Raw genomic sequence first — 12,627 nt, 5'->3', positions numbered from 1 at the left:
TTTTCAAGAGCAATATTATGCACATGCAAATGGCATGAGTACCAAAATAATTTTGTAAAGTGAGAAATGGGAGGACTTGAATTATGATTAAAAGCTCAGTAATAACCAGTACAGGTGAGACGTTAGGTATACCATTAAATATAAATTGGAAAGATTCAATTTTATTTTCTTATTATACATCTATATATATTAATATATATATCAGTTTATTCTGGTTGTTACTGGATAAGAGTGATGCAATATGGTCTTTTTTGTGATTAATTCAAGTTTGTGGTATATTCTGGGAGAGAAATTGTAGTTTCTCATTTTGCAAAAGTACTTTTTTTTTTTTTTATTTTTTGGTCCAGTCTTACTGTTGATAAATCTGGTTTTGCCTGCTTGCTCATTAATAATTGGATAGTATGTTAGTGTTTGGTTCTATTTACCAGAGACAGTATTGCTCAGTATGATTTTTGAAAAATTTTCCTGCCTTCAGTGTGAAAGTAGTCTGAATGTGTGTGTGCAGCTAAGCATTTGGTTTTTGAAAGTAACTGGCTGGGATTTGGCTTTTCTGAGGGTGAGGGGGAAAACTGGGTTTTAGTAGGTACTTTCTCTCTGGAGCAGTGACCTTGGGCACCATGGTGATGGCAGTCAAAGAAGCTGTGGTCCTGTTACCAAGTTTTAATAAGACTCATGAAATCCTGTCTTTCTCTCCATCACATCCCTGTTCTTCTTTTTTATGGCTCTTGGCATTGAACAGACTATAGTAATTAATGTGTTAGAAAAACACTGGTCATTAGAAATTAATGATACAGTTTATTCCTTAATGTTCATTGTTAGCAGAACCATGTATTGCCTTGGAAATAGTATTACTTAGAGTGGAATGAAATATACAGAACTAGATGTTAAGTATCTTTTTTAAAAAAGTTTAACTAATTTCAACTTTGACAGCTGTATTCTTTTCTCATTTTTCTTTGTCTTAATTAAAGTGTGAAATTAATAAAAGAGGATTTCTTAATTTTTAAGATGCATGTTTTGAGAGAGAATGCCAAGTGTATTGTGATTAAAGATTATATACACACACATGCACAACTTCCAAAGAGTTGTGAGCATTCAGTACACAGCATGCTCACTGGAACTGTGCCATTTGATCAAAAGGAAAAAAAACAAAACAAACATGTAGTAGATTTGTACATGAAAATGTGTGATTTGCCAGAGCAAGGTGAGCAGAGCAGTCCTTGGTGAGCGCTGCCAGGCACCACTGCCCACGCATGAGGCTCCTGAGCTCCCACCCACCAGCAGCAGGCAGCTTTTGCTCACTGGTCAGAGCATGCAGGTAGAAAGTTCAAGGAAAGTTTAGGGAATCACCTATTTTTATTTCCTCCCGCTTGGGGAACATTGTGTATGATTAACCATGAATTTACTGATCCTGTCTCTCTGCAGGATTCATCCCAGGAAGTGAGATTCAAGCTTATGGAAAGGAGTTAGAGGCTTGAAAAGTAATAATAAAAAAATCCCTCATGCCAAAAACGTCTATCTGCACCAATGCAAGTTGATCTGGAGCTTCATGCTTAGAGCTGATGATGAATTGCCTGTGGTTTTAGGGAGACTAATTCTTGCTTTCAATTGCACTGGAAACCTGAAGTTAACGCTCATGAGAAGTAAAACCAGAGAACGTGGGTTACTCGGTGTGCCTAAAGATCACAAAGGAGGCAGCAAAACGACAAAACTCTTTGAAGCAGTGGCTTCAGCTGTGTCATTGTGTGCACTGGGAACTGAGAGAAACAGCAGCCAGCCGGGGAGAAGATGCCAGCTAAAGGGAAATACTTCTTCAACGAGAGCGATGACTGCAGGATATCAGACCCGCTCTACGAGAAGTACCGCTACACCAGCCAGCAGCATCCCCTCCTGCTGCTGCTGCTCTTCATTGCCATCCTCTTCTGGACTACTCTAATTATCATCTTCTTTGTTACTGCTGTGAGTAAACTTCTTTTGTGTGTGTTCAGTGTTTTCAGAGGTGATAAGGAATTGCTCTGACAGCACACTAAACTTTTGGCTATATATAATTTTGAGCCACATGGTATCAAAGTTGCAGTGCTGAAAGGTATCAAGTAACTGTGCATGGAATTCTGTGTATGGTTTTGAAAGGATGGGAAGAGAGGAGAGATGGCTGTCAGGCACATGCACAGTTACTATAAGGATTGTTTTTCCTTTTTGTACATTAGGAACAAGTCCTAATCTGTACTGAATGTCAGCTATGATAGTAAGTACTAAACGAGCCAAGGAAGGAACAGGAACATAAGTTAAAATGTCCTGCATTTCTCATATTTTTAAAGAGTAATCTGAGAAATATCAAATATTATGGTGACTACTTGTTTCTTCAGCAGGTTATTCCTGAGGTGTTTTTTTTTTTCTTCAAAGATTTGTAGATGTTAAGTTTCCTTTTTTCTTCCTTTCTCTTTTTTCCTTAGTAAAAACATGACAGAAACCTCCCAGTACAATGGGTGATCGGTAGAATCAATATTTAGGTAGCAAAGAGCAGTGATCCTATAGGCATAGAAAAGATGCACCTTAAAGATTTTTTTGTTATGTACTGTAATTTGATTTTCTGTAAAGAAATTTGGTGTTGTACAAGCTCAGCTGAGAGCTGGTAAGAAGAGGAGTTGATTTAAAGATAATACTGTAAAAAAGTAGTAAGTAGCTGTTATAATCCTTCATTGCCTTCTAACACTGCTTTCCAAACACTTGGCTTCATGATAAAGGGTCTTCAAGTCTTTCTTTAGCAGCAAATCGAATCTTACCAATTGCACTTGTATCCCTTTTACCTTTTATTTCTTAGGAAGGTAGAAAAGTAGCAACACGATTTGGAACAATTTATCTTCTGCAAATCTTAGAGCACTGTTACACTCCTCTTCAGCAAAGTTTGAACTCTAAATGCATTTCTTTGGGTACATCTGCATTGTAGATACAGTATAGTTAGAGCTCAGTGGTTTGGGGCTTGCCTTGTGAGCTAGTTTGGAAAATAATAATGATGGAACTGGGGTAGAATGAGTATCTATAATAGTATTTATTATATTATCTCTGTATGTGTGAGTATCAGAAAGTGTTCCTGCTGCCACAGCTAGACTACTTAAAAACCCAGGTTAACTTACTTCAAAGGTATCCAAGCTGTTTCCAGGGCAGTATAGATATATTTTTCATTTTTCTGAAGGGGGCATTGGGACCAGCTAGAACCCCTTGTTTTGCTTTTGCAGGAAGCACACTCCCACCTTGCCTTCATCATCGCCGTGTGTGCTGCCCTGGCCGTGTTTGCAGTCATGTACTTACTGCTGTGCATGGAATCCCTCTTTCGGAGGTGGCTCTCCTTGTTTGGAGTGATGATTTGGATCTGCTTCCTCACTGTGGGATATGTATCCCTTTTTGAGAAAGGAAGTGATTATCAGCTGTGGGAACAGGTGTGTATGTTGTGTTCATTCAGGCACTTCCACAGTAGTGCTGGTCAGTTGTGGATGTGTTTGTATCAAGGTGTTTGTGTGCTTTAGTCTTTCAGTATGTTGCAACTGCGTAATAACTCCTGAGATTTAGGTAACTTTTAAAATTGGCTTTTTGATTTATTGCAGTAAATTTTAGTTGGTATTCTATATTATAGTGAGAATACATTTCAGTGGAAAAATCACATAATTGCATTAGCTTGTGTGGGAATTGCATCTTTAAGCTGCAATTGGACTGGATTTTTACAGAATCTTAATTTCTGTGAATTCATCTCTGAGTGTTCTTTTTTTTTTTTTTTTTTTTTGTTTTGTTTTGTTCTTTTTTTTTTTTTTTGTTAATAATAATTACTTTGTTAATTTATTTGGGTCAAAGAGGTGTTCAAGAAATGTATAAAGGACTCCAGAACTGGGTGTGCCATAGGGAGCAGGTTTTTAAGTCAGTGGGAGAGGTGAAGTGAACAATAAGGATTAATGACACATCCTGGCATTGCTGGGTGTGGTTTAACTTCATTGCTTGCTATCTCTGATCAGAAGATGGGTGATTTCATGAAGTCAAAAATATCATAATTAGTAGGAAACTCCTCCTAAGATCTCATAATGCAAGCAGAAGAGTTTTAATTAAATAAAAGTGACTTTTTATCTTGTTTTATGGACTCTGCCCCTTCCCTTCTTTATTTGAATAAAGATATAAATTATCAGTTAAACAATCAAAATCTGATTTGCTTTGTGACCTGAATGCAGAACTGTACATTTTGAGTAGCTGTTCATTACTTTTTAACTTAAGAAACTGCCTATTGCCTTGGAAACATCCCCCCCCCCAAAAAAAAAGTATTGTTCTTAACTATGAATTCATATATGTAACAAAGCAAGATTTGGCTTTGCTGCTTTCAGTGCTGCAAGCCAACATGGTGACATCATGTGGTAATAATTCATTCATATTGATTTTAAGTCTAAAATATAAGGACGCCCTACTCTGAAAAGTGAATAGAATAATTTCAGACTTTCACCTCAAGTTATGAATTTACCACTTACTAAAGCTACTGTTTAAATGCAGGTATGGCCTCTGCTTGTCCATCCTTTGCTTGTGCTTATAAAACTATCGTGCAGCATTCTGAACATTTTGTGATGAAGGCTGCAAATATGGCAGAAAAAAATGTTTTTACTCCAGCTAATAAAATAGTAAGATATACATGGAAAAAATATTTTTGTTGAATGAAAACTTTTATTTGCCTGTTTGATTATTTTTGTCCCAGTCAAGCTGTCTATTCTGGGAAAGTATTTAAGGGCAGTCTGGACCTTGAGACTTCCTCGAAGGAAGTCATCTTGTCTGGAATGGCACAAGTTTAGTTGCTGTGCTGAGCTGGGAATGCTGCAATATATTCCTCTGGTCAGGGTTGTTAATTTCCATATATATATATATATATATATATAAACTAACAATTGTAACAAGTCTATAAATACAGATTTAAGTTTTACAGATTTTCTGTTGATCTGGAGCAGTTTAGTTCTGCATTTTATAAAACCTGTGCAGCTAAATACGTGGTTAGTGGTAATAAAGGTTATTCTCTTGTGGGAGGACCAGGAAGTATTGGTTGGATTTTTGGTTTTTATCAAACACGAAGCAAACATGCACTTGTGACTGGGTGATGTTAAAATTAGAAAAATATCTTCCAGCAGGTGGGAAATCTGATTCTATTCAGTATTGCAAGCTTTGCAACGCACAGTTCCTGATGTCTGAGTACAAAGTGCATCCAAAGTGCATCTCCAGCTGTAAAGGATAAGTTCAGGATAAAGGGCAAGGACAAGTGAAAAAATTATAGGTGATAAGTCATGTTAGCCCATCTTGTCTGTGAGCCTATAGCTGTTAATCCCTCAAAACTCATGGAATTACTAATGTCCTTATGTTTTGAAACATCAATATCTAATTGTTCAGCCTGAAATGGAGCAAGAATCCTACTACTTTGCTCCTATTTCTGTAGTGATTTTTGGGATTCACCTAATAACATGTATGTGTGATTCTTTTTTATTTTTCTTTCCAAAGGTGCCGTTCTTTCTGTTCATAATCTTCACAGTTTATACTATGCTACCCTTTGGGATGAGAGGTGCTGTCACAATTAGTGTTGTTTCTGCTCTCTCCCATATTGTTGTTCTAACTGTGGTGAGTGTGACTTCCCAAAAAAAAAAGGAATTAATTTCATTTCAGGTAAGGAAATAACTTGGTTACATAATGAAATACCCTAGTCAAGTTACCCTTTGCTTTTGGCATAACTGTTCTCTTCAGAAAAGTTCCAGACTTCCCCATTGAGGTTTCGAGTTTGTGGATTTGGAGCTCGGGCCCAAAAACCCTTGGGCTTTTTGTAAAATGACAACTTTTTAAATATATAGTGCATTTTGTTTTTCTGACTTAAGTGGAAAAAGCAGGGTTGTTACATTAATTTTTAAACTAAGTTGTTAAAAATATGCCTATCTTAGTCACAGTCACTCTTCCCAATCTGTGCTCTTTCGGGTGGCTGTACCTACCTTCACCAGGCACTGCCCAGAGGGTGGATCAAAAGGGCCACTGCTGCCCTGGGGTGCCAGCAGGCCTGGGAGTGCTGCTGGCTGGTTCAGGGCTCCCAACATCCCAACACTCATTAGCAGGGTGTGTTCAAAGGAGCACCCCTGCTCATTCCATGCAGGTATGTGCCAGACTCCACACGGCGTGCTGATGCAGGAGTTTGTGTGCTGCTTTTCCACAAACCAAGCACCGGTGCCTGCAAATAAATATTAAATGATGTAATAGGATTTTCTGTTTCATTATTCTGCCTGTGACTGTGAAAGTTAGATTATATCTGCCAGGTCCATCCTGGGTAATAGCAACAATGATTTGTTATGGGATGGGATAAGAGGAAGTGAGGTATGGTCTGGGATTGATTGTTTTTTATGGGACTAGTAAGTGTGTTAGTGAAGTATCAATGACTGCCCTGCAGTAGGTAAGTATTTTTCTTCTTGTGCAGCTCCTTGCCAATGCTGTCATTTTCCTTTGTGGCAACTTGATGGGTGCATTTCACAAACGCCAAATGCAGGTTGCGTCGTGGGATTTGTACAGATACACCTTAAAATGCATTCAGGTGCGAATGAAACTGAAGATTGAAAAGAGGCAACAAGTAAGTGAGCTAGTTGATGTTATGAATTTCTTTTCCAAAAGTCTGTATAAAGTTTATATAAGTTTTCATTTCCAAAGTCTGTATAAATTCATACGGTTGGTGACTAATCCATCTTGAAAGGCTTGTTCCAATCTGAGATAACCACCTAGTGTCAAAAATAAAAGTTGTGCCATTTGTAACAAAATAAGGAAGTTAAAGGGAAGAAACTGTTTTCTGGGGGCTTGTCTACATGAAAATCACGGTATTTGTAACGGGAATGTAATTGCCAGTCATTTTAGTTCCTTTTTCTTCCTGAGAACAAACTGTTCCTGGGACTGGCCTAAGGTAACTTAAGAGGACATACCCTTAATGCCCTGAAATTACTTGTAAGGTAATTTTAACAGTTAGTTTTATGTTTCCCTTAGTTACCTTTTTTTGCATTGAATTCTAAAGTACTATTTGTTCTTATATCCTATTTTCTCACAAACTGTATTTCTTTTGCTAGAAGGAGAAAATTGGATGTGAAGGGAGAAAAAAATATATAATAGACTAAAATCTTTATTTCCATAAACTCCAGGGGCATTAAAAGAATAGTCAAGAACATTAATTTCTTACTGAGGAAGAATTGTAGAGAGATACTGAAGCTGAAACTGGGGCACCGTTCCTGGTATAAATAGGGTTAAAAACACCTCTACAAGGTTGTTGTGTACCATGTTCTCTGCCCACCAGTTACTGCATAAAAAGAAGGGGCTGAAAAGTGACTGACCTGAACAAACTGAGAAGAAGAAAATGCCAGACTGCTAGTGCGATGTGTTCTCTGATGCTAATCTTGTGAGATGAGAGGACAAATGTGCATGCAAGCCCTGGCAGAATTCCCCGTGCAGCCACCAGGGACATCTCAGATCACGTTAGGAAGGCAGTGTGCTCTCATTTCCTGGCCAATGTGCTCACTTCCACGGGTGTCCAGGATTTTGGTTTTGGGATTGGTTTTTTAACGGTTGCTTTTTGAAGTGTCAGTGTGCTTAAGTCTGAGAGTTTTTTTTTCATCCGTGTTGCAATTTGCCAAGTAATTCTGAGTATCCTTTCTGCCACCCACTTCCCTGTGAAAAAGATGTGAGAAGTGCAGTTTAGGGCTCCTCATTGTGTGATGTGTCAGCCTCCCAGTGGCCATGTTCTATTCCCTGGGATTCAGCTGTTTGTTCTTTCAGGCTTGATTCTCCTAGTACCAAAACAGTAGTTGAGGGAAAGGAGATGTTTCTCTTTCTGGGATCAGTCTCCAGCTAAACTGCTGCCTTGTGTAGATGAGTACTCGATGCTCAAGTACTGTCTCCTCCCACTGTGATCCCGGGGTATTTCTTCTTGGGGACAGGAACTGGTTAAATAACCCTGGCAGCTCACTGCTGCACATGGCTGCATTGGGTATTGAGGAAAAGGGGACAAGGACTTTGTCCCAGGGGACAAAGTTTTAGCATGGTTTTTTTTTTTTTAGCATTTTACTTGGCTGCACAATGTGTTAATTTTGCTGTTGATGTTGTCTGAAAATGTTCCTGCTTGTAGCTGCTTCACACAACATTTCCTTTTCCATCTCTGTGGTGGGAGAGCTCTTCCTCACTCAAAGTATTCTCTTTTTTGCCATCCTTTTCTGCCCAGGGTTGTCTTTGAAGAATAGGCTTTTGAGTGAGAGCCAGTGTAGAATGGTGCTCTGAATAGTCAAACAGTGGAAGTGGGTTTGGAGTAGTCTCTTTCTCCTTCAGTTCAAAAAACTTCATTTCAGTGGCATTGGTTCAGTTTAGCTATAGCAGAATGTGGCTGACGCTTTTGTATCTGTTGCTACTTTTCCAGCATTTGAGAATTTACAAATATTTTCAGTAGTGAATAGATTGGTAGGTACAAAACATAAGCTTTTACAGAAGCTTTATCAGACAATGCCAATGTAACACTGACACTAGTGGACAAAATAAAATGTAATTTATCCAGAAAATGTAGTACTGAATACTGACTTCGTGTGTATATTTAATGGTAACAAAGGGATGTCACACCGAGGCCACAAGGAACATGCAACATAATTTTGAAATCAATAATTTGGAAAACAGCAATGTAAAAATGTCTTCTTGGAAAACATGACATACATTACTCAAAAGCTATTTGAATAAAAGCATTTATGGGTTGTTTTTTTTTAATGCCTTCTTGCAGTCAGTAGATTTCTGCAGTTTCAAACTTACTGTGTTAATAATTTTACATAATTTTTCTTTCCCCTCCCCTTTTTTATAGGAAAATTTGCTTTTATCTATCTTGCCTGCTCATATCTCTATGGAAATGAAGCTGGCAATCATTGAACGACTGAAGGAAACTAATGACAACAGGCAAATGCATGACAACAACTTCCACAGCCTATATGTAAAAAGGCACCAAAATGTTAGGTAAGTGGAAACCCTGGAAATAATATTAATACAAACTTCTGATTCTTATCAGTACATATGGTCCAGTGAAATTAAAATTTCAAGGCAGACTTTCAGGCTGAAGTGAGTTTCTTTCCTGTTATGGGAAGATAATGTGTGTTGAACGGGTGTGCTGTCTTGTTAATCAGGGGAGATGCTTGAACCCTTTTTGATGGAGTTATTTCCCAAAGAGGAGAAATGCATTTAATTTCTGTTTTCTGTTATATGCATTTCAGCAGTTATGCTAGCTGTGGAATCTGGGTATCTTCATATCTCACCTTTCCTGCCTTCTCCTTTTGCTCTTGTCTAGCATCCTTTATGCAGACATTGTAGGATTCACTCGCCTTGCCAGTGACTGCTCTCCTAAGGAACTTGTAGTGATGCTGAACGAACTCTTTGGAAAGTTCGATCAGATTGCAAAGGTAGGTTTACAGTTTGTGCTGTAGGATAAAGGCCTTTGGAAAATAAGTCTTTTTGCACAATAGGAGGCAGCTGGGTGTTAGTCCTGAAGTCAGGAAGACAAGACTGCTTTTGCTTTAAGGCTGACGGGCAAAATCAAGTTAAAACAAAATGTAAAACAAAAATGGGAAATGTAGCAAGTTGCTGCTGTAATTCCAGTTCTTGAGTGTGAAGGTTTATCTGTATCATTTAGGAAATTGCCTGATGGTTATAAGTGATTGCAGCAGGGCTGTAGCAGGTTCTGTGTACAAGCTGGAAGGTTTGTTTCCACAAATGGAGAACTCTCAGACACACATTTAAACTCATAAATTCAGAGGCATCAGCAAAGAGTCCTTTAGCTCAGGATTGAGCTGAAGAAAGCTTCCTGTTACTAATGGATACTTAATTTAAAAAAAAAGTAAGAATGGGGAGTAGTTTAAAATGGTCCCTATTAAGACATACCCTCAATACTGACCCTTCAGCCTGGCAGAAATTGTTACCACTTCCAGGTGCTGCTTGAGGTTAATTTTTTGCAGCTGTAATCACAAACTCAGGTTTTTATTTCTCACATTACAGCATGACCTACATGCTTGTGTGTTGTGTTTGTGGAATCCTAAAAATTTGTCTGAAAAAGTTGGAAAACTCTAAAATTATTAATGTAGCAGAGGAGTGAAATTGCTATAATTAAACCTTTGTGGATATCATTGAATAATTTTTTAATATACCACTGTTTAAAACCTAAGATGCTAGTAACATTTTTGACTAAATGACATGGCTGATGTTTTATCTGACATGGCATTTATCTGAATTCAGTTGCTGTGAAGTGTTTAAGTACTGACAAATGAGTTATATCTATTGCAATAGTATGGTTGTAAAGCATCTATAAAGACAGTGTAAGTTATGTCACCTTAGTTGACAAATGGCAAAATTTCTTTTAATGCTGAAGTCGAAGCTGAGGTTAGACACATTTGGTCAGGTTTTGTAACTGTTTCGCAGATATAAAAATAGAAAAAATTCTAGTTTTTGAGTGATGCATTTTAATTTCTCACTGCTGTCTACAAATTGCGTTGCAATGTCTGGATTTAGTGAGTCAAGGTCTTTTGCAACTCTGTGGTTGAACTGTGAGAAGAAGTTCCTGCTTTTTGTGCTATTTTTGTTCTGCCAGACAGCATTCTCTCATTTTTTCCATAATGTAAAAATGTTGCAAGCTCCAATTTACCTAATAAAAATTGATGGCTAAGCTGGACGCTGAGCTGGATGCTGAAGTGCAGCAGCTCTAATCCAGGGCTGGGTTTCCCTGCTGATCCCTCCGAGTTTGTCACTTGTGGCACTGCTCAGAACCCACTGGGATGGATTGAGATGTGGAGAATGATGGATGTTTCCTGAAGGCTTTAACTGATGAGGGAGAACAGCTCACTTTGGGAAATTGCCACGCATTTGGGCTGATTTTGGAGCTGATTTAGGAACTGTGTTCCAACAGCAGGTAGGGATGAACAGCTGGAGGTATTGGCTGGCCCAAATGAAGCCATCTCTGCTCATCAGTCAAACACTACACAGCCTTGCAGAATTAGCCCTGGCTTGCTTGCAACCTTTGTAGTTAAAATATGTCAGTGGAGTGTTAACAAAAGACAGTATCAGAGGCTTTCTGCTCTCTCCTGCCAGTCATTGGCAGCAGTATCCTCTGTTGCACAGTTAGGAAATTTTTTTTTTTTTCTGCCATTTAGAATTTGTGGGTTTTTTATTAGAAATAGCAAACTGGAGCTTGTGCCAGCTTCCTCTTCAGTCATGTTTGAAATAACAAAAAAAACTCCATTTTGCATCTGCACAGCTACCAGGTTGGGCATCTGAATTTCTGAGTTTCCCCTCAGTGCTGGGAGGTTTTATGACACCTCACACTGTAGCTTATGAGGCTGCCATGTAAAAATAGAGGGAAAACTGTCCATAATTCAATGCAGATTAAAATATAGTTAAGCAGATTTTTTCCTTTAGATGCTAAATTCTGTGACAGTTGTATTTTATTTATAGTTTTTTTTAAAATTGCACACAGTTCCAAAAAAAAAAAAAAGGTGAGAAACTAACAAGATGGTTTTATTTCAGAAATGCTTTAAGTGGTCATTTTTGTTCTCTCCAATGAGCAGTGTCCAGGCCTTCAGATTTGGGGAAAAATAAATAAGCTATGTTTCAACAAGGATTGAACAAAGCCTGACTTTCTCAAACCAGAGAAATAATATTTGCAGTTATTTTTTTCCTGTTAAAAATATTTGGTGTAATTTTGCAGGAGAATGAATGCATGAGAATAAAAATCCTGGGAGACTGTTACTACTGTGTCTCAGGCCTGCCTGTGTCCTTACCAGTTCATGCCAGGAACTGTGTTAAAATGGGGCTCGACATGTGTGAAGCAATAAAGTAAGTATTACACAGAAGGCTGTTTAAGATATAGATACTGTGCAGATACTGAATTAAGTAATTAGTTTACTTGTCAGCTTTCAAAAGTGTATTTATTAGCTGTAGTTGGATAGTTGTGATCGTGAGTTTGTCTTGTGTTTGTACCAAGTGTATGTTGACACTAAACCTTAACAGAAGGAGGAGAGAAAATGACAAGTCTCCTGCTCTAAGCATTCCCTGCTTCCTCCCCAGGCAGGTGAGAGAAGCCACGGGCGTGGACATCAACATGAGAGTTGGGATCCACTCTGGGAACGTGCTGTGCGGGGTGATCGGCCTGAGGAAGTGGCAGTACGATGTGTGGTCACACGACGTGTCGCTGGCCAACCGCATGGAGTCCGCCGGAGTGCCGGGGTGAGCCGGGGGGGAGCCGGGCAGTGCCGGGGGGGTGAGCCGGGCAGTGCCGGGGGGGTGAGCCGGGCAGAGCTGGGGGGGTGAGCCGGGCAGAGCTGGGGGGGAGCCGGGCAGTGCCGGGGGAGTGAGCCGGGCAGTGCCGGGGGGGGTGAGCCGGGCAGTGCCGGGGGGGGTGAGCCGGGCAGTGCCGGGGGGGGTGAGCCGGGCAGTGCCGGGGGGGTGAGCCGGGCAGTGCCGGGGGGTGAGCCGGGCAGTGCCGGGGGGGGAGCCGGGCAGTGCCGGGGGGGTGAGCCGGGCAGTGCCGGGGGGGAGCCGGGCAGAGCCGGGCAGTACCGGGGGGGTGAGCCGGGCAGTGCCGGG

The 12,627-nt window shown here is 39.7% G+C and overlaps 1 protein-coding gene across 1 annotated transcript in view; it reads left to right on the top strand.

Moving 5' to 3' along the window:
- Positions 1-1,785: 1,785 nt before the first annotated feature.
- Positions 1,786-12,627, top strand: part of ADCY7 (adenylate cyclase 7) — a 31,119-nt gene continuing 20,277 nt past the window's right edge. The window contains exons 1-8 of the mRNA XM_062500037.1: positions 1,786-1,956; positions 3,234-3,434; positions 5,512-5,673; positions 6,467-6,616; positions 8,867-9,015; positions 9,344-9,455; positions 11,750-11,877; positions 12,109-12,267. Coding sequence (XP_062356021.1) covers positions 1,786-1,956; positions 3,234-3,434; positions 5,512-5,673; positions 6,467-6,616; positions 8,867-9,015; positions 9,344-9,455; positions 11,750-11,877; positions 12,109-12,267 — 1,232 coding nt within the window. The remainder of the gene's footprint in view (positions 1,957-3,233; positions 3,435-5,511; positions 5,674-6,466; positions 6,617-8,866; positions 9,016-9,343; positions 9,456-11,749; positions 11,878-12,108; positions 12,268-12,627) is intronic.

This window comes from Cinclus cinclus, chromosome 11 (genome assembly GCF_963662255.1).
Source record: "Cinclus cinclus chromosome 11, bCinCin1.1, whole genome shotgun sequence".
Taxonomy (NCBI): domain Eukaryota; kingdom Metazoa; phylum Chordata; class Aves; order Passeriformes; family Cinclidae; genus Cinclus; species Cinclus cinclus.
The sequence above is the reverse complement of the archived record's forward strand: the minus strand, read 5'-3'. Positions and strand labels throughout refer to the sequence as shown.